Below are 22582 nucleotides of genomic sequence, written 5' to 3'. Positions count from 1 at the left end.
CTCCAATACTGTTTTTTGTCTCCTTCCTCACCTTCTCCAGTTCTGTAGCACTCCTCTCACAATGCAGGCATCAGGTTTGTGTGCTATCTTAGTTTTACATGGGGGAATTCAAACAGCACGATCAAATTCTGGCAGATTAAGCCATAAAAACAGTAACCCATAATGAAAACTGCCAGATAATCTTAACTCTAAACAATACTTTGTCTTACCCAAAATGACCCACTTTCTAAAAGATCTTAAATAATATATTCCAGAGATACAGTCCCATACAAATGGAAGCCTTTTATTGTGAGTCTTTTAGTATAATGTTTACAACTGGCTACATGGAAGAATCCTGATCCCTAAAACAGAAAAATCCTTGGCTTAGAGAAAAGTCACATGATATTTTAACAGCTTGGAGCAGTATTGACCAGACTTAGCACATGTGACTTTCTGACTCTTGGTTGGCTCAGAGACATACACTGTTATTTATTTTTTTTTTTTTTTGCTCTGCTTTTTCCTAGACCTCTTACTTTTCTCCTGTGCTATGCCATCTAATTCTCTGGCAAAAAAAAATATCACTCAGAAGAGGCTGAGTTCCAGAATCACATGCTCCCCTGACCAGGCAATGATTTTTCTACTTGATTTTAAATCTGCTCTTGCATAGAACTATCCTACTCAAAATACTGTTAATCCTAAATATAATAAATAAAAGTACATTATTTTATTCCCAGATTGAGCTTTGGCATTTCTTGATCTGCATGCATTTTGAACTGTAGCAACACACATCCTTCCGATCAAATAATTTTTAAACATTTTTTTTACTGTGAGATGTGGTTAAAGGACTTGTGAATTATCCCACTGTCTTTTTCACAGAAACAGTCTGGACACCTATACACAGCAATTAAAAGCTTAATCCATACTTGATTCATAATCTACATTCAAATAAGAGAACAGAACAGAGTATTTTTTTTCCTTGTTCAAGATACACTTCTTCAATGAAAGTTCTCCTGAGTTGCTTTTCAAGTTTTTGTACCCAGAGCTTGAAGAACAGTTCTTGCAAAAAGACTAACCTCTGAGTTGTTGCTAGGATAAGCATCTGCTGTGATCTAATATGTGAATGTCTTATGTGCAAGTTCATTTTGTTGTTGAACATGTATCTCATGTAATTTGAATACTTTCAGAAACTTGTTTTCCTTCACATTCTTCACTGTCTCTCTCCCTTCACAATATGCTCTTGTAGCATCCACAACACAGTATGAGCAGAGAAACATAAAGTTTAAACTTGTTCACAAAATGGCCTTATGTCAACCTTACCTAGCCAGCAGCCCTAAGATGCCAATCAGAGTTCTCAATCTATTTGTAAAAGAAAAAAACACACTACCATTCTACAAACATACTAGTTTGGATTGTCTTAAAGCAAATCAGTAATACACCACTGTAAACAGAGCCTACAACTTTTCTAAACTGCCAGAAATCAGCCTCGTGATGTGAGATTGAGTTACCTGACCTCTATCACCCATATCTCAGTTGTCTGGTTCGATCCATTATCTGACGTCTTCCAAAAGCCAGCAAAGATAAAGGGAATTTATCCCCTAAGATACTACACTGAGATGGAAGGAAAAGTTAAATTGCCTTCTAGAGGAGACTATCTAGTTCCACTTACTGAGTGATTGAAGTTTTTTTACAGCATAATACTTGACATCTTTGCTATAAATGGAATGTCATTTTTATCTCTTTGCCAATAATTGAAACCCTAACTTAACCTTATTAGTTATACAATGGCAGTATGTTCACATGTCTTGGAATAAAGGTGGCCACTGGACAATTTGGTACAGTTGAGTAAAACCAGAAGAAAACCTTACCGGTGGTCCAGGAGGCCCAAGAGGACCCTTATTAGCTTCTGAACAGGAACAGGCATGAGGAAGGGCAGGGCAATTTTCCTCATCTCTCTAAGGAAAGATCAAGATAGGATGAAATTGATGTCCTTGATTTAGAAGTTAAGAATTTTATGAATCTAAGACATAATACTGCATGGGTGCCTTAAAAGCACCCACTTGATTTAGAAACATACATCACATTAACTTTCAGTAGGACAAGTAATTCAAGTACACTTGGGCTTTTTTTGAAAACTCTTAACCATCCATTTCATTAAAAATAAATGTCTCAATAAAAGAAAAAAGAGAAAAAATGTAAATTCTACAGTTACTGAAAAAGGTTTCTTACCAAGCCAGGAAGCTCACAGCATTTGTCTCGATTGGCCCACGAGGTAGCACAAACAATGTCAAACATCTGTAACTGCAACTGTTTCAAAACAAGGATGATTTAAAAGATGACTGTTAGTTTCAAGATCAGTGCAAAACAGAGCCATCAGAAAGAAAAGTAACCTTCATTCAAGCACTTGGTCTAGACAGAGGAAAGGCTATCAAACTTGTTCACAAGTTACAGCAGCTAGCCACAAATACTCTAACTTAAATGGTAAAAGGTTTGCGTTCTAACCAGCTTGTCCAAACTATCAGAGATGATGACAACCAAACTACTCAAGGTTAAATGTTATATACATTTGTTTGATTAACTCTACCTGGACTCAATGCCTGATTTCGTTCAATGGTGCTTCTCAATATTTTTTTTCCAGCAAAAGAGGCACCAAGAAACAGGCTCAAGAGAATTTAGCTTCTCAAAATTTAGTAATTTATCTTATCCCATTGGTCTGGTGCTCAGATTTTATCTGGGACAAGGTCTCCCGTAGCCTATTGCACACACTGGAGCTGAGCCACAAACAATATTTATCATCTTCTCCAGTTCTATTTTATTTTAGAATGTGCCCTCTCTTATCCATATTATTCCCAGGCAATGAATGTTTAAGCATGGTGAAAAGCTTTCTCAACACGACAACTTTGGTTAGAAAGAAAAATTCCTACCTCACGTCTGGGAACATGGTTTGGACATGAATTTAATCTAGAGAACACACATTTGGTAAAAATAACAGCTATCAGGTACTCAGAAACAATATACTAAATAGAACTCAATGGCAAAACCAATTGTCTCCATTACAGCACTGAACTGAACAAAGGGGTCTAGAGAAATGAAGCTTTATGCAGTTTCTATTTCTATTCTTTTTCCATGCCTCATTTATGTGCATACTGAGTAGAGAAGGGAATGGAAGAGAACACCCCCATTAAATTAACCCCACATGTTAAAAATATTGAGGAATGGCTAGAGATAGAAGAATGATCTTTAGTTTTGCTCCTATATTCATTTAAGGAATTGCAAATTATTATTTTAAGTGGTATTATTTTAATGCTAGAACAGGGGGAGGAAATTAAAGATTTTCTTAAATCTTCATTGCTTCTAGAGGTATTAAAATGAAATACAAATGTGCACCTTTGGTTTTGCTTCATTTTTTCTTACATAAGTCAACTGTTATGTTTTAAACAAAGGGATACTTTCAAAAACATAGAATTTCTCCTTATCTGACAGCAGATGAACTGTTTTGGAGATATACTGTACTACAGATACAGACACATCTGAGCTGGCTCCATGTTCAAGCTGAAGTGCAGCATGAAGGCAGCTTTTGGACATTTGGGTTGGCTCCACAAAGTCCTATCCCAAGTCAAATAAACCTGTGTCCCTGGCTATGTCAAATCCAAGTTGGCTCCATGTGGAGCTACTTAGATGCCTCTCCGCTACACAGCTCTGGGCTAATTCCAGGAGCACTCATTACTTGAGCAGGGTGTCACATTAACATACTGCCCTGGGACTCAAAATGGGGCTGGGCATTTGCATGGTACCACACTTGAGCAAGTAAGACATCCCCGATAAGGAGTTCAGAAACACCTCAGCTGGTTGTGCGGAAATCAGTTCAGGGGCAGAGGTAAGTAGTACTGCCATTTTTGCCATAACTGAGTCCATCCCAAGCTGTTTTCTTATCCTGAATAATGGAAGGCTGACATTATTGGCCAAAATTATACAGCCTTACATAGGCCTGTATATGCATTCATATACTGGATTAGACAATCTAGATAGAGATCCATAGTAACAAAACATGTTGGTGTAAAATAAAGACCAAATAGACTTTCTCTGAATTGCTGTATTCACCATCCAAATGTTGAATGAGTCAGTATTCTTATTTTAAAATATTATGTGGGTTGCTCTGACTCAAGCTAAATAGCTAAACAAAGCTTTCTTTGCTACCATTAGGCTTTTATTCATAATTCTGTGTATTCATAACGATTTTGCTTTCTAGATATCCAATATTGCAAGCAGAGCCAGTAATACAGAAAAGTCTGCCCATTCTTATCTAATCAGGCATGGTTTTGCAAAACTTTTCCAACAGCCAACTACATCACATCTTCTTTTAACAGTACACACATGGAGGTAAAAAAAATAAAATAAAATAAATAAATTTCAATGAAAATTAAATATTAATAAAGACAAAGCTTGTGAATTTACATAAACAATGTTTAAAACCTTGACTTTTCATTCCGTCTCACTGAAGGAATAAAGATCATTACTTGCTGCTTGTCAGGGTCAAGTTTCTCTGCTCTAGAAGTCTGGACTTTCTGACCTGGAGATGCCCTCTTAATAAGGATTGTTAAAAGTGTTATGAACTTCTAGCTTAATCCTCTTTTTATCCTATCTACCTCAGATAAATTTCTGTCTATTCATTAAACTGTAGTACACTATATGCATCGGAGGGAAAAAACATTGATTTGGGAGATACTCCTTCAAAATTGTTTTGTAAATCATAGAATCATAAAATATCCTGACTTGGAAGGGATCCACAAGGATCATCGAGTCCAACTCCTGGATCCACACAGGACCACCCAAAAATTCAGACCATGTGTCTGAAAGCATTGTCCAAATGCTTCTTGAACTCCAGCAGGCTCACTGCCATGACCACTGCCCTGGGGAGCCTGTCCCAGTGCCCGACCAACTCTGGGTGCAGAACCTTTCCCTAACCCCCAGCCTGACCCTCCCCCGTCCCAGCTCCATGCCGTTCCCTCGGGTCCTGTCGCTGTCCCCAGAGAGCAGAGCTCAGCGCCTGCCCCTCCGCTCCCCTTGTGAGGGAGCTGCAGGCCGCCATGAGGCCTCCCCTCAGCCTGCTCTGCTCTGGGCTGAACAAACCAAGGGACTTCAGTGCTCCTCACACATCTTGCCCTCTAGATCATTCACCATCTTTGCCTTCCTTTGGACATTCTCTAACAGCTTTATGTCCTTTTTATATTGCGGAACCCAAAACTGCACAGAGTACTTTTGCTGAGGCCACCCCAACACAGAGCAGAGTGGAACAATCACCTCCCTTGACCAGCTAGGAATGCCATGCTTGATACAACCAGGGCAGTGCTGGCCCTTTTGGCTGCCAGAGCATACTGGTGACTCATATTCAACCTAACATCAACCAGAACCCCCAAATGCTTTTCCATGGGGCTGCTCTCCAGCCTCTCATCCTCTAGTCTGGACATGTAACCAGGGTTGTCCCTTCCCAGGTGCAGAATGCAGCACTTGTTCTTGTTAAACTTCATGCAGTTGGTGATTGCCCAGCCCTCTAATTTGTCAGGATCTCTCTGCAAGGCTGCCCTACCCTTGAGAGAGTCAACAGCTCCTCCCAATTTAGTGTTGTTTGCAAACGGAGTTAGTATACATTTGAGTCCTGCGTCCAGGTCATTTATGAAAACATTAAAGAGTACTGACCCTAAAATGGAGTCCAGGGGAACCCCACTAGTGACAGGACACCAGCCTGATGTAACCCCATTTACTATTACCCTTCAAGACCAACTCATAAGTCACTTGTTCACTCACTGCATTATGGTTTTATCTAGCTGTATGCTGGACATTTTGTCCAGAAGGATACTGTGAAAGACAGTATCAACAACTTTGAAATGCACGTGATTTAATTGGTTGCATTTATTTGAAAATACACTGAAAACCTTCTGACAATGTTAGACTTTTCCATGTTAAGTACGGTCAGAAGCAAATGTCCACAATATTATTCCAATGTAATAGGTTGTCTGTATTTTAATTAACAAACATCCCTAAAACTAAAATAAAAGCATTTCATTAAAACATAGCTGATGAAAACAGAAAATTTCTGAACAATCCAAAAATTCCGATGTTCAAATTCAAAATTATTTTAAAAATTTTTACAAAAATGTATTTTTCTTATATTCGTGGCTTCATGAGCCCCTTAAAACTGTGAATATACTGGGACAGACTAAGTCCCAGTACCCCATTTTCAACAATGGCACAAGTGAAATTTAAGTAAGCACAAAGATGTTAAGTCATACTTCTCCCTTATAGTCTACTAGCTTCCCATGACATTCAGATCAGGGATTTCCTGCGCCAGATTTGTTTCTTCACAGTTAGTAACACCAACTATTTCCCTTCCATTAATTTGTCAAGACATCCCTAGAATCATAAATACTTGCCTTCCACAAAATTCTTCAGCAAGGAGCTGCGCTGATTACTACCTGTTGTGTGAAGAACCACTATTCTGCCTCCCACCAGCTTCCTTTGATGCCCTTTAACTTTTGTAAAATGTAAGAAACCATCTCCTTTCATTCAAAACTTATATGTGACTATTCACACAAATTCTTCTCATTATGAATAAAATGTGCAAAATGGAGACATTAAGGCATGGTATTTGCATGCTTTCTTGACCTGCTTGTAATTTGGTATATGTGGTAAAATTTGATGGCAACTAAACATTTGTATGGATTAAATAAGTTATTTTTTTAGCTACACATTTGTAGTCTTATATAAGATTTACAGTTCATTTGAACAAAACCAAATTTTTCAGTGAGTGGGTAATTTGACTTATCTCTTATAGATTCCTCGGTTCTAACAAAAGACACCATTTCTTTCCACTTCTCTTTACAAAGCCTCCTTTAATTCCAAGTTCTTCTACATTTGCCTTTTTCTGTTTCTATTGGAAAGTGACTACAAAGGTTTCTCTGTGTAATTGTCTTTACAGGCTTGATATAATTATTATTTGTAAGTTTAAGCCCTAAAGGCTCATTTTTGTACACAGAGATATATTCTGAGGGCTCATTTTTGACTAAACAGAGTATCTCCATATAATAACAAGTAAATACATTTTTGAAACCTCATTCCTATTCAAATCAAGCCTTGAGTTCAAGGTTCACATTCTATGCTAACCTCTTTCTAGGGTCAAAAAAGTTCAGAGAAAATCAGCAAACAATGCTGCAAAGCAAAGTCTTCCCAAGATCCTCACCAGACTGGCAAGCCTCCCGCAGCAACTAAATGTACCTTGAAAAACTGAAACAAATCTTCTTAAAGACATCTGAGGCAAAATGACCTACAGGTTGCCATGCAAATTGAATGACCAGTTACTGCTGCTAGGAGAATAATTTCAGAGGAACGAAAGAGTACCTAACTTTCTCATTTTCAAATATCTTAATATTTAGATATTGAACTCATTAATGATTCAATAAGAAAGAGATATACTAAGGCAGGTTTTTTTGAGGGCAATCTGCATTAAACCAGTTAAATTATTTAATGAACAGTGTGCATGGGGGCAAAGTGTAGGAGGGAATAGGAGACACGAGGAACAATTATCACTACAAAGTCTAAATAATTCCAGGCAAGTGAATTATATATTGTATCACTACTCTGTGTAATGCAGTTTGGAACACAAGCCATATCTGAGTGTAGACTGTGTTTGTGTATGTGTTTGAGAATAACATCTGAACAATGACTTGGCTTATTAAAATATTAAAAATAGATATTGCTTAAGTTGAGAACTGTTGCAGGTTTTTGCAGAATTTCTGAAATGATGGAGCTTTTCTGTTTCAAATACAAGTTATTTTTAAAATAAAATGCAAAGATCCCAATCCCAAATTCATTTTTTTTTTAGGATTTTCAGTTATGGTTTAAAGTATTCTTCTTCTACTCACTGGCACAGAGTTGTCTCTTGGTCCTCTTGATCTGACCATTCTTCCCAGCACTTCTATGCCATCAGAACTAATATTCCCTGCTGCATTAATGGTCTTCTCACTCACTTCCTTGCAGTCAATAACTATTTTGGCCGTAGTCTTGCTGATAACAACATGCAACTAAGTAAAAGAAAAGATGCTTTAACATACAAAAGAACACATAGGATATATTAATTTGCTGGGCATTTTTTGAAATCAGTTCCTAATTTCAAGTTTGCTATCAAAACTGAGACTGATCCATAGCAAATAATGTTGATGGCCTCTAGAGGTCCCTTCCAACCTGAATTACTCCATGATTTTAACCTGTTTAATCAATATGGCTTATTTCTCTGCTTATGGAACATCTGCGTAAGAAGTGGCAACTTCCGTCATTGACTCAGGGAGAAAATAATTTATTCTTGAAAAAAAGGTCCACATAAAGTTCATATACCACACAGATCTCGCAGAACCTTTGATTTATGTGGTCTGTGATATTTCCTAGGCCTTGTACAATCCTGCTACATAGCACTGGATTTTACCTTTATAGCTGCTTGTAAAGCCAAAGCTAAGCAGTAAAAGTTATTCTGTGAATTATACATTACCACACAGAAAAACCCTTCACAGTGAAGTTTTTACACTGAAAAAATATCAAATCACATCAAATGCAGCATAGAAAAGCAGAGCATAGCAACAAAGATTTTTCTTTCTGCCTTGAAATCACTCTGTTGTCCATTGCTGATGCAGCGGAGCCGTTCCCAACAGAAAGGCCAATCCTAGCCACAACTATCCTGTCACTAGTAAACCTCAGTTAAGCAAAGGAAATAGCATGTTTTTTTAATATTATTTTTATTTTGCCAGGGACAGGCCAGATGAAGATCTGGTAGAAATGTATCATCTGTCCTATATCAGTATCCCGTGTGGAGATCAGAGCCCAAGGTGTGTATAAGAGAAGGCCACGAAGAACTCCTGTAGCTGCTTTGTTCTGGGCTCAGCTGGAGCTTTGAATTTGATCTCTTGTAGCTAAGATCATAATTCAAAATAGAGAAAAATATTTAAAAGGAGAATTTGCCATGGCCTCACATGTTCTCCCAAAGCACAACTTAAAAGAGTCAGTATTAGACTCCTGTTCTGACCTGCCTTCCCTTTCTTGCTCCTTCAACTAAAAAGGAAGTCTAGAGAAGTTAAGCTGTGTGAATACTATCCCTCAATTCACGGTCTCCTTTCTTCTTTCTTTTTTTTTGTTTTTTGTTTTTAAGAAGGACATAAATATCAGGAATAAAAGTGAATCAACGTGTCTTCCACAACAAATATGTGCTACAGTCTCAGCATTACCTCATCTGCTTTTGGAAAGAATGTTAAAAGATCTCTTACAGCCATGATAAGTTCAACATGTTATATTCCTGTCATACTCCCTTAAAATATGTTTAAAAATAACAACTGTGAAGGATAACTTCTTTGCAGGAGTTTTTCTTTACATTTTAGGTAACGTTTCCAATGCAAACTTAAAAAGAAAAAGCCAATTTCATTCTAAATTACTTTTCAAGGCAGTATTTTTAACCAACTCTAAAATAGAGGCACAAAGCATGAGATGAAAATTGGTCACATCAGCTTCATCATTAAAACAATTATTAGTTTAATATTAATTCAATATTGCAAAGAGACTTAAGAAGTTTAGTAGATGATTCTGAATAAACAAAATATATTTCTTTTTGCAATGGATGATCATATGAAAGAAGAATTCAAAACACGAAAAGCTCTCATTTAGAGTGCTTTTTTTTTCCTATTACCGTTACTAACCTTATGAAAACTCCCATAAAATATCTTCCTTATTTCAGGACCTTCAAAAGTCACAGTTTGAAAGTCTCCTTTGTAGTCATAGTTAAAGAAAGTCAGTGTTTTACCACCATCTGTGAGAAAATAAAAATAAGGGTTCTGCGTTAGAGGAAGAAAAGGCCTGACATATTATTTGAAAAGGTCAATTTTATGTTTAACAAAGAAAACCAGAGTTGTCAGTTATCTTTTCTAAGACATCAAAAAAAATATATTTTGTAGAACTGTTTAAGAAAAGGAATTCCATTTTGCTCAACGTTTTGAAATTTGCTTATCTTATGAATGAGTATGAAAATCAAAATTTTGTGTGGAAAAGTAACGAGTTGTCAAAATGCTCTTTCCTGGTTTGACAGGAAGGACAGGCCAATATTTGGGAGTCTACTTCATACATCTACCTGATCCCACTCTCCCACTAGTTCTCTGTGGGACTTAAGCAAGAAACTGAGGCACAGATCCTCAGCCTAGATAAATGCCTAATTCCCACCTATGTCAACATGACATAACCAAAAAATTCTAGGAAAGATGGAATGATCAGTACTAATAGATCACACTTTAAAGGTAGATTAGCAGCTATAAAGAACAGCTATCATAGTACCTGCATCTTTTCAACAGTAAATATTGAATCATTCTAAATTATAAATTATATATAGCTGTTTATAGCTGTGGAATTCCAATCAAGAAGAAATGAAGAGTCATCAGGATTTCATTTCTCTAGCTCTAAACCTGTTATCCACCAGATTATATCGCCCCTACATAAGCCCTGCCGTCAGTACCACTGTTATATATCAAGATAGATTCTGTTAGGACCAGATACAGAGCAATGGAAACTTTAAAGCAAATGAGTAGGAATCAGATCTCATTTACATCAATTTTCATCAGGTGCAACTCTATGGTTTTCAGTATCATTACTTACAATTTACAGCAGTGTACTCAAAATTTGACTTCAACTCCAAATTAAGCTCAGTTCCATTCAACATATAAAACATCCACCATGACTGTGACCTTCAAAATTCAGGTAGTTGTTCTAACAGCAGATTAAAACATTGGCAATAATCATTCCAGACACAGAATGAACCATTCATATAGTTAAAGAAAAAAATCACAGATAAGATACTGTCTAAAATACATACTATCTAAAATAACTCCAACCAGTGGTTCATATTGTTCATTTAAAATCTCCCAAAGAGCAAATGGTTCTTGAGGTGTATCAGGAAGTATGCGAAATAGAAACGTAATGGTGTAATCAGAAGGGAGACCTTCAGGATGCAAATACCTGTAAAAGAAGTAATGTTTTTTAAACTGAAACAAGCATTAAATCTGCTGATTTAACTCGTCAGATGTTCACTTAGTGCATTTTGTATCACTCTATATTTGTCTTTGGAAATGAAGAATGAGAAGCAATATGATTAAGTGTTTGTAAAATCTAATCAACTAGATAGCTATCAAAAGAATACTCAGGGAAAATGAGGAATTTATCTTTTCTCTTGAAATTTAAAAAGTTGCCCTAAACTTTTAAAAATAAATTTGGAGATCAAATCAGAGGTCAGTTTGAAATAAAATTGAAATTTATTATGTTAAAGGCTTGTAAAACATAGTAGCCATGTGCAAGACCTTCACTATTTTTGGAATTAACAGACAATGAAAACAGAAGTTGCTTGGAAGACCTATATCAATAGAAGTGTCCTTTGTCATTAAATAATGGATAGAAATTTGGAACAACATACAATGTTTCAGGATGCTTTGTATATTACAGGGAATGCAGTTTATACATTTCAAAGCCAACATATAACAATGTGCAGTCAAAACAGACCATAAATACAGATATATAACCTGGTCTCCTAGAATTCTTGAGGAAGATATAGGAAGTTTATGATATAAAAGAAGCATGTTACTTTATTTCATTTCTGAAGCTTGTTATTTAGTACTTCCAATTTAATTTTACCTTTCATTGTCAAATCCCAGGGTGGGACAAAGAAATGTCTGAAATGACTGTCTGTATATTGAAAATGTTAATTAGCCTAATTCCTTAAATCATGGTAAAGGGATTTGGAAGAAGCCTGAAAAGTTTATATAATCCATTTCTTTTCCCAAAATATGATCCTTTCCACCTAAAGGTCTTCTGGCACTTTTAATATGTAGAGATATGTATCATGCTAGGGAAAGAGTTAAATGTGATATACGAACAATACCACACAACGGTCTGTAGATGACCAAAAGCAATATTGCATTCACTTCCCAGAGAGAAAAGATAGAGAGAATTAAACAGGTGTAAGAACAAAGCCTTAAAGTATGCCCATTCTAAAAAGAGATAACAAAACAAAATTCAATAAGTAGGGTGGGGAAAGCACAATGTTTGGGAATACAGAATAGGAGTATTAATGAATTAATAAGGAGCATTAATGGCATTACATGCACAGATGAGATGAGAAAAAAAAAGTGGTATTATTCAGACATACCTGTAGATTGTCAAGAGAAAAGTATTCTGAACCACGAAAGAGACTGAATGCCTAATGAAGCAGTAATATTGTGCTGGGGTGGCAGCTAGGTAAGAGTATTTAAATGCAGCAGATCCAATCAGGAAGAAGCAGAAAAGGAAAAAGAGGTGAGAAATGCTAATCCCTGGAAATTCTACTCCATCTAGACTCAGAAGGAAACTAAACAGGGAGAATACGACACAGCTCCAAAAACCATGGCTCCAACTGTGACATAATAGGATAATCACACAAAAAGACTAAAGACGACTTCAAATACAAAATTTAAAAAACTTTTCCCACTGTTGTTCTTTGTTATTTACCTCAGCTAAGAAATCCTTAATCCTTTTAACACTTTCCATGGGAAGTGTTAGGGCCACTACTTTTCTCTGGTGCCACTTAACACAAACTGGGGAGACTGGACGAGGTGGAATCAAACATAACGTGCACACTGCTCAGAGAAGAAGTAGAGATTTTTCCATCACTTCCTCTCTGAGGAACAAATGTAGAAGTTCTGTGGGAGGTTCCCTCACTGTCTTCACATCTCTGCCAGGACATAGTCTGAACTGCCAGGACATTGATACTGAACTACATCCTGGCTCTCAGGAAGGCACTGGGAAGTGTTCACACACTCATTTTAGCATTAGGAGGATAACCTTCTTCTGAATTCATGGATGGATATAGATTGATTCAGTTAGGGACCTAAAGCAGCTTCCTACTCCAACTCAGACTACAATTCTTTCTCTTTCTCTCTCCCTTTCCACTCACTTTGGGCAAAGGTAAACCTTAATAGACTACCAACAGCTTCCAGGATAATTTCTAGTGATACCCTTCCTAACAATAGGCCATTCTGCACTCTGAGACCTCAACCCACTTTCCAAAGATATCTTTCACAAAGTACTACTGACATATGCCTGTGTGGAATTGCTAGGTGCCAAACTTGCACGTGCCTGAAATTGGCTCATAGAGGAAACTCCAAATAGCTAGTGAGTTTACCTACTTTTACCCACAACTGTTATTTTTGAAGAAAACTGGTTGAGGACTTGGGACACCAAATGCTCTTCCTATTTATAAGGTAGATGTGAACTAGCCTCTCTGCTCTTCTGATATGAAAATACCAACCCTTAAAATGAATAATTGCCTGCACTGGACAATCATCTTTGTGTATTTTACAAATATTTACATATAAAGTCATACTTGGTAGGTTGGGACACCAGAGCATCCTTGTGCAGTCTGTAGCATGGGTAAACGTTAAATGTACCAGGTTCCATCGAAACCCCTTCAACAGCTGAAAACTCCTTTTCAACCAAGCCAAACATTTCCATCATTTTAAATCCTGCAAGGCACCAAAATATACATTCTATTAATTTAAATTAAATTAACACCGATTTACAGGAAAAAAAAAAGACAAAGTCGATTGCATCAGTTTCATATCACCATCTGTATAACAGCTGTTAACATAAAGGGAATTTTATTGCCTAATACTGAGAAAATAATGTAATAAAAAAATCCATAAATCCAGAAAAAAAACAAACACAAAAATAGCGTACCTGCAAAATTGTTGCCATCTTTAGTTACCAGTGGACAGGCTGAAAAAAAAAATAAGGAAAGAAACGTTTAAGGATATAAGAGATGTTCTACTAGGTCAAAAAAATGGTCTACTCAGCTCAGTACTCTATCCCCAACAGTGGCAAAAGGAGATGCTGTTAAGGAAACGCATGCAAGTCTGGCCACTTTCCACTCCATCACTCCATTCAGTTTTACTCCTCAGGATCCACAATGGTTGTATCAAAGTTGTCAAAGGGTATATTCCTGCATGCTCCATATAACATCCCTTTACTGATCTGTTGTCCACGAATGTTTAATCTTTCTACAAACCTGTCTTCAAAACCTCTCTCGTGGCAACAAATTCACTGCCCACTGAGTAAAAAAAGTATTACTTATATTAGGTTTTAACCAAATGCCCCCTGTTCTTTATCTGTGCATTTCAACCTAACTTCAGCTCCAGCTCAATTCCTTTAGCTGGAATTCTCTGTACCTTTTTGAACTCCTTCATGAGAGACAGAGACCAGTGATGCACACAGTCCTTAAGATGTGTGCACACATTTAGGTGCAAGTCTGGTTTTTATCTCTCTTCTGGCAGGTAAGAAAGCACACTAATCTCTTCCAGGAAAGGTGGCTTGGGAAATCAATAAGCCTAGATGCAGAGTGTCAAATATGGCACCCTAGGGACTTATATTTGGAGATCACTTTTGGAATACAAGCTCAAAAGACAAATAAATGCTACCATTGAGTATTCTCAACATTCAAAGTTATCTCTACCATTGAAAGTAGAGACTATGGTCATAAACAAAGAATTGCTGGGATACAAGCAACAATCTTGTGTTTACCATCTCTGACAACTCACCGTCCCATGCACAAGGACTCTTTAAAATCACAAGTGATTAACACTGCCTACTTCCTGGCTTATACATTTTGGGGGCATACAGCTAAAACCACGTGAATTATTGACCTGTAACCGTTAGGTGTTTTTCCAGAATGTCTTCCCCGTCCTTTTCATAAAGAGTCTGAAGTGTGGCATTTTCATAGATTTCAGAGTATGGGCCTGTTCTACTCTTTTCCGTAGGCCACAACTCTTCTAGTTTCTATGATAATATAAACATTAACATTTGGGTCTCCGGTAATAAATTAATCTTGTGATTGGAATAAAGATGAATGTAGCTAACTCTGCTCCTACATATGGTTAAAGCACACAAAATAAAATGCAATTAACTTTTTATGACTAAATTCTGAACCATTAACAATGTTTTGAATCTGAAGAAACTTTCTTACAACCAGTGGATCTATTCTAGATTTATGGCAAACAACCATTAATTATTTTGAAGTCGTAACAACTTAATCTCATTAATCTTCTATGGAAATAGCATTAGAGTTACAATACCTGTATTAAATTATGCTTAAAAGATCTATTTTCAAGAATACCTCTTAATAAGAAATAGTTACAAAACCCCCCACAGTATTTAGCATTTATTTTAGAAGCAAGTATAAATCAAATGGCTAACTTGCTGATGCAGTTTCACAAACAAAAGTGATCAGCTCATCTTCGATCTTTGTAAAGGCATCAAAGTCATCCACAAAGAAGACATGTCTTTCACTGGGCTTGCTGCCAATATTAACTAACTCTGAATAGTCAGCATCGGCTACTCCAATAGCAAAAAAGGTGAAACCTGTAAAACAAAAAAGAACACACTTGTGAGTCATTCATTTGAGGAGTGGAAATAAAATATGAACACAACTGTATTTGCATTGGCTCTTTCCTGATTAAATACAATGTTGGAAATTTTATTATTATCCTATCACACAACAAAATGCATGCATGTAATCAAAAAGAAAGGTAATACGTTATCTGTGAGATATTTCTTTTGGCCATTTGGGCTTAATCAGTTAAGTAAAATTAATGGTCAAGTGTTTTTTTGAAGACATATAAGATTACTCAGTTGTTTAAAGTTTCAGCATATGTTTAAATGCTTCTCTAATTTAATACCGTGCTGTATTACACATAAAAATCTCCATGCATTGAGTATATCATAAATACAAAGCACAGAAAATAATTTCCTGTAGGTTTTTCACAGATTTTGTTCTGTGCCATATATTAATCAGAATATTGAAGCTACTGCTGTCTCATGAGTGAACACTGAAATGCATTCTCATTTCATCAACAATTTAACTGCACTGGTCAAATCTGTTCTATGTATTAGACATGAATGTATTTTGAAATTTGAGCCTGACTTCAAAGACTTAAATAAATGAAATGAAAGGAAATGGGAATTATATCCTATATGTTTGATGAGCAGCAAACTAACCAAAAGGTTTTCTACATTTTCCTTCCCATAAAACATAAAGAAAAACCCTGTCTGCATCAGCCTGAATATTATTAATGGACATGTATGGCCCAGGCCCAAATTTACTCTAGTCAAACAGTATTTTCTTTAAGTTTGAATGAGGCCCAGGGGCCTTTGTTACCTTCTGCAGAGCTTTTTGCATAACAAAACTTTGGTTTAATATATTATAACAACAACTTCATGTCTCATCCAACATCAGCATCTCTTCATGCTGGTCTCTATCACAGATACAAGTCAGTACCTGCTCCAACCTAGCTGCAGCCTGAGAAGGCAACATGCACAAAAGGAAATGGGAGGCAGGAAGTTATTTGTCTAGGGTAACTAGGTTGACATGTCCCAGTCAGCAACTGAATACCCGTGATATGCCTTCTCCTCTCAAGGTCGTTCCAAGTCTAATAGATAATAAGGCAACCGCAAAACTTACCTGACAGTTAAACATGTTTTCGTGTTTATTTGTTTAGGGACAGATTCCAATTTAATGACAAATACAGAGGTTGGTTTCTTGATTGCTGTTTAAAACAAGTTATCCATGCTCTACTGTTTTGCAATATGTTATTTGCAAAGGCACTGAACTCAACATCTAACAATGATACAAGCAGGCAATGAAGCTCAATGACTACATTGGATTTCAGTAATCAGTAATATACCCTGGTACCTTCAGAGCTCCCGAAGCCTAAAGGCAACTTAAAAAGCACAAATCTAATTTCTTCTTAGATCTCCTCCAATCAGAATGATTATGGCTTTTTTCTCCTGTCCTTAAGTTTCATTCTGTGTGGCACACTGTGTCCTTATGATTTTGATACAACCCTTAGTATCAATCATTTCTACATAAACAACTCTACATAACCAACCAAATTAGTGTTAAAAATAAATAAATAAATAAATCCTAAAGGCAATTATTGTAAGATGAGAGCAGATCAGAACCAGCAAAAGAACAAACAGAAGAACTTCAAAGGACCTTTTGTACAGAAAACAAAACAGTTCAATTTGCTGGTTACCGTAAGACTACATTTCATAGAAAACAGCAGTTTCTTAGGATCATGCCCTCTAAATTCTCCATTATGGGAACAATTCCATTAACTGCTACATGATTTTAGAATTGCTTCCAAAATGAAAAACAGTAATATTAATCACAAAAATATATCCGGAATCTAACCATATCCTAGTGATATTCTGAGGTTCTCAACATTTGCTGTCTTATTTAATCTTGGAAATTGTTTTGGAGCAAAAATTACCCTTATCTTTTGTCTAAACTTATGTAGTTATGTGTAATGAAAAAAACAAGAAAATGTGAATAATTCTTAAATCTACACATTTTACCATCTAGTTGCATTTCTCTGGAGACTTTGTTCACATCGTCCTGTGATCGCCCATCAGTAATGACAACCAAAACCTTTGGAATGCCCCTTCTCATGCCTGCCTCTCCAGTGAACAAGATTTCTCTCGCATGTTTAATGGCTTTGCCTGAAAAAGAAAAAAATGACAGTGTGCTTTCCCTGTGACATATATTCGATTTCTATTGACTTTTCATATGATGTCAGCTATCAATAAAAGGAGAAATCTCCACATACTCTGTCTCAAAAATGTCTACACAGAAGTATGATTTAAGACCTGAATAATTATCATGAGACTGAAGAAAGCTGAGGACCTAGCTATAAATGGATTTCAGGAGGACCTGTTGTGTCCTCAGCAGTCTGTAAGTTAGTGCATTCAGTGGGTGTTAGAGATTCAGAAGTTTAATTTTGACCCCAATCTTTGAAAATACGATGGCTTCAGCCATCAGTTTCTTCAATCCAGAAGATGAAGTTCAAGAACATGACATGGTTAGAAAAGGGTACTCTCTGCAGGTTAGAGAGAAGAAAGTCTTCTCTTTCTGCATTGTAGGGCATGTCCAGGTAGCAACTGAAAGTGCCATTGTAGCATTTTCTTGAGAAAATCGAAAACGTGTCATTTTGACACTACTGAGATTTGATGCAATGCAACAGCTGCTTGAAATTTCTGTGCAGTCTCAGAATAATAAAACATATGTTTTCCAACTCAGACTTTAAACCTTTCAGTTCTCATCTTTAATTTCTTCACATCAGAGAGCTATCCTAAGGGATTAATTAAAATGTAACTACATTCAGTTTACAGACCTCTTCACCCAGCGCAGTCTTAAACATACCACTGAGGTTCAACTGTCCTGGCATTTAACCAAACAGACCCTCCACTTTGTCCACTATTTTCCTACACGCTCTGCAAGCTCCCTCCCACCTTCTCTCTCCTCTCACTTTTGCTCTTGCCAAGTTGATTTCAGATTACTCTCCATTTCAACTTCCACAATCCCCAAAGTCACTCACTTCTGCCTAACTCGCTCTCCTGTCCTCCCTCTCTCCCTGATCCTTGAACTCACTGTTAGTCAAAGGCATGAGTGCCCAGCAGTAGGTGGGGAGGGATGTAAACCACAGATTCCAAAGATTTTCTAACGCCAAAGCACTACCTTTCATCTCCAGGCTGGAGATACTATGTTCTCACTGTTTTTGCACTGATACCTTAAACTACTTAACAAATGGAATCGAAATGCTGTACAGAGAGCAGCAGGAAGAAAATCTGCATCATAACCATGACCTTTCTCACCTGTTTTTGTATTTCCTCCTTTGTAGGCTATTTTCTGAATAGCCTCAAGAAGCGTCTCTTTTGTTTTGTATGCATTCAATTTAAATTCTGTCCTGGGATCATCACTGAATTGAATTATTGCCACCTGTGCATACAGAAGATATGTTCATTATTAAAGCACCACCCAGTGCATCAGCAAAAAGTAAGCGATCAGAGCATTTAAAACAGGGATTTATCTCGTAACTTTGCTTTATCCTTAAATTGAATGCAGAACTTTTTTCTTTTTAAGAAGCTTTCACTAAATAAAATTTAGTTTTACTCTCTGCAGCTTTGGCAGCCACCTGATACTTTCAGCAGGATGAGAAAAGTAATACCCACTGTGGCAAAAATACTCCCAATCCAACCCAAAAGCAAAATCCTAGTTACAGTACACGTGTACAGTTACTCACACAGAACTGCAGGGACTTTATTCAGTCTCCATGAGTGAATAGCAACTTACAGTCAGGGAGCAATACTGAAGCAAGTAATAGAAATACGCAAGAACATATTCTTCAATATTGCCTCTCCCAAGTATGGTGCCATTCGAGTCCAGAGAGTGCACTTCAATACTATATACTGAATCTCTACAATGCACAAAATGTATTAAACTTCATAGTCTGTAAGTGGTGTTCCCGAGTTGAAAGGAGATACTCACATGTTTAAACTAAGCATGCATGATGCACATAATCTTCTGAAGCACCGTGGGTGATAAATGAACTAAAGTAACCTTTAATTTTTATTATCAATGGAATTTTTAGCTTATTTAGGCATAGACATGACCAATTCAGAGGTGACTAAAGTGATACTTAGCCTTCATGCTAGCGAAATTCATGTCATGAATTTTACCATATGGGATGTATAAAATGAGATATTAAACAAATACCGTCATAAGGCAGTTTATGTTTTCAAAAGAATTGTGAAATGATGTCAATAACTCTTTTCTGGTGCTAATGTAAACTGCCCTGTATAGCGCACATACCCTCCCTGTCCCTCTACATTGATTACCTGAGTTCCATCAGGGCCAATCTTATCCAAAGCTCCAACAGTGCTATACAGAAAGTTAATTATTTTATTGAAATTGTCATCTCCAATACTCCAGGACCCATCCACCAGGAACGCTAGGTCAGCTTTGGCTGCTTTGCACACTGGGAAAGAAAAGCAAGTGTTCTAGAATTAGAGCAACACCTCAACTCCTCGGGAAATCTCATAAATTACTTAAGAAAATATTACTGTTATGCAAAGCCTTTTTTAAACATTAGTTAATAATGTTTTAGCACACAGACCTGCTGGCACTGATTTCAGTGCAAGTGTAGAACCAGCTGACCTCCACAAGGGGTGAATGATGGGCACCGACAGATCCTATCACAGAATACACATTCAGGCCCTAACAGTTATTTAAAATCTGGGTGACCATTTTTATTTAGGTTGTTAAATAAAGTCACACATGCATTTACACAATCCCAGACTCTTTCCATGACACAGTAAGCAATAGGAGAGAATCTGTACTCCACTGTAGAGGCTTCCTGTGGAAACAAGTCCATTCAAAACTGTTCACTGAGCTCTGTAGTGCCTAGTGCTCACTCCTCTATAACTGCAATATTAAGGAGCAGTGCAGGTATCCCCCATATCATCTTATTTCAGCATGCTCTTGTGCAAAATATTCTGCAGAGCTGTACACATGCCCACACAAGTTGCTCACTCTTTCCTGGAAACTGGGAAACTCCAGCACACTACACTACAGAATCCAAGTCTATTGCTCAGGGTCAGAATCAAACAGTCTCAAAGCAAGGTTAGTTTTAAAACATATTTCATCTTGAAGAAAAACATTCATCTACATCCAGAGACTGGGACAGGAAGATACATACCTGTATTTCTAGTTTTCTGCTGATTACTACTTGGCTTAAAAAAAAAGAAAAATGATGCTATGCAGTTCTAAAACACACACACACACAAGGTCTTTTTTTCCTGTACTCAGGGATTAAATTCTGAAGTGCTGCAAGCCACTTCAAGCTGACGGATTTGGCCCTCAGTCTCCAACAATAATGCTCCCCTCACAGAAATATTTATGAGACTGTACAAAACACTACATGTTCAGTTGATAAATAAAAGGAAGTCTACATTTAAAGAGGAGAGCCTGAACACAGCCAACAATTTTGTCATTAACTAAAGTAGACATATTTTTTAAAATCAAGCTGTTTTAGAAGTTTAATTACCCCTAGGATATCTGCTTCAGTTGCAAAACATGTATGGTTTAGGAGTTGTGTAAAAAGAAAATCCCACAGACATTAACCCTCTTTTCTGCAAATTTCAACAATACAATAACAATTGCAGACTTTTGGCTCATTAAGTTTAAGCCAGCTGCCTTAACAGTGTAGTCATAGCAAATGCATTCTGAAAACTGACCCCCAAAGGTCTAAAAATAGTGTCAGAAGCAGAAAACACTGCATCAACACCTTAAAATTATTATAAACCCCCACATGAAGCACTTACCCTCTTTTGCAGGAGGGATTGTAGGTGGTGGAGATGTTGTTGAAGGAGAAGTTGGTGGCTGAGTTGGAAATGGTACTTGAGAATAAAAGGAAGAAATATAAAAATGCTTGAAAGACAATCCCAATATATTTTATCTATATTAAACACTGTATTTTCTACTCATCCCCATATTTTAAATTCATTATCTCTAACTAACTAGTTATGCAACTGGAAAAAAAAAAAGGTAGGTGAGTGTATGCATGTAATGTCTTCCTCTAACGAGCACCTGAATAAGGATGGAACTATTATAAAGCAATTAGTGGGTGCATTTCATTCTGAACGGCACGATGTATTGCTGAACTACTACAGGAACTGTCCCTCTCTGGGTGTCCCAGTGTAGCAGACCATGTGGCGGCACTATTCTTGACACAGTATTCTTAATTCATTTTGTAAAAGGTCGGTATCCTTTTCCTTTCCGACCACAACCAACCCTTCATTACAGAAAGTAAGTCTCTACCCACACTGGGAGGAAGAAGAGATTATTCCTGCAATCCAAAACTTGGAGAGATAGGGCAAGAGCAAGCCAGTGCCTGCATCCAGAGCAAACCACAGCCTGTCCTGATTAAAATTTTCCTGAATTCTGTGAAAGTCATGTTATGTTATGCTTAGACATGTCTAGTTATGCTTCCAGTTAGAAATGCAGTTCCTAGCACAGCTCCGCAGCAACCTTTTTTGCAGCAACTTTTACGAAGATTGCCATAGAGAGTTTCTGAAGACTGGTTAATCTGTCTCTTCCTTCTTCTAAAAATAAGCTTTGAAATGACAACCTCCCAGAAACCTAGTTGACTACATGACCACTAACTGACAGCTTTTTGTTGCATGCAAGATGTCTGTTCAGTCTATTTTAATACAGCCTTGGCTGAATTCTCAGAGATAACATGCACATGTGTTGACTTCCACATCTACAGCTGAGGAAAAGTTTCCACTTTGGTTCAACAGCATTTTTTTTCAAGTTTTGTCAATGCAATTGTCATAAGAAGCAACAGGTGACATAACATCTTTCCTTCAACTACTTGGTGTTTGCTATATCTGTGATGTTTATAGACAATGGATAGAGTTAGATAAACAACTTCAAAAAAGACAGCTGTCTTTGGGAAAGATCAGCACAAACAGGATTCATTACACACCCCATGTCTACAACCAGTTTCACTCCAACTGAAACTGATGTGATCCTTTCCATTGGCTTCAGCATGAGAGAGGGCCAAGCCTCTGAATCACGTACAAAGAAACTAAAGTCCAGCACCTCCATGGACACAGAAGGCCAGGAGCTTCCATTTAGAAAGTCACAAGTTGCAGTACTGTG

At 37.0% G+C, this 22582-nt stretch overlaps 1 protein-coding gene across 6 annotated transcripts in view; it reads right to left on the bottom strand.

Annotated features, from left to right (window-relative positions):
- COL14A1 (collagen type XIV alpha 1 chain) overlaps positions 1-22582 on the bottom strand; it is a 126856-nt gene that overhangs the window by 32125 nt on the left and 72149 nt on the right. For all 6 annotated transcript variants that reach the window (XR_010828773.1, XM_066990694.1, XM_066990696.1 and 3 more), the window contains 12 exons: positions 21241-21315; positions 19756-19895; positions 18733-18856; positions 17437-17580; positions 15277-15441; positions 13765-13803; positions 13412-13550; positions 10874-11016; positions 9711-9820; positions 7896-8054; positions 2206-2283; positions 1845-1931 (listed from right to left, as the gene is read on the bottom strand). Coding sequence is in view for 5 of the 6 variants with exons in the window: in XM_066990694.1 (XP_066846795.1) it covers positions 1845-1931; positions 2206-2283; positions 7896-8054; positions 9711-9820; positions 10874-11016; positions 13412-13550; positions 13765-13803; positions 15277-15441; positions 17437-17580; positions 18733-18856; positions 19756-19895; positions 21241-21315 (1403 nt within the window). In the remaining variant the exon portion in view is untranslated. The remainder of the gene's footprint in view (positions 1-1844; positions 1932-2205; positions 2284-7895; positions 8055-9710; positions 9821-10873; positions 11017-13411; positions 13551-13764; positions 13804-15276; positions 15442-17436; positions 17581-18732; positions 18857-19755; positions 19896-21240; positions 21316-22582) is intronic.

The sequence above is a fragment of the Anser cygnoides genome, chromosome 2, assembly GCF_040182565.1.
Source record: "Anser cygnoides isolate HZ-2024a breed goose chromosome 2, Taihu_goose_T2T_genome, whole genome shotgun sequence".
Taxonomy (NCBI): Eukaryota; Metazoa; Chordata; class Aves; order Anseriformes; family Anatidae; genus Anser; species Anser cygnoides.
The sequence above is the reverse complement of the archived record's forward strand: the minus strand, read 5'-3'. Positions and strand labels throughout refer to the sequence as shown.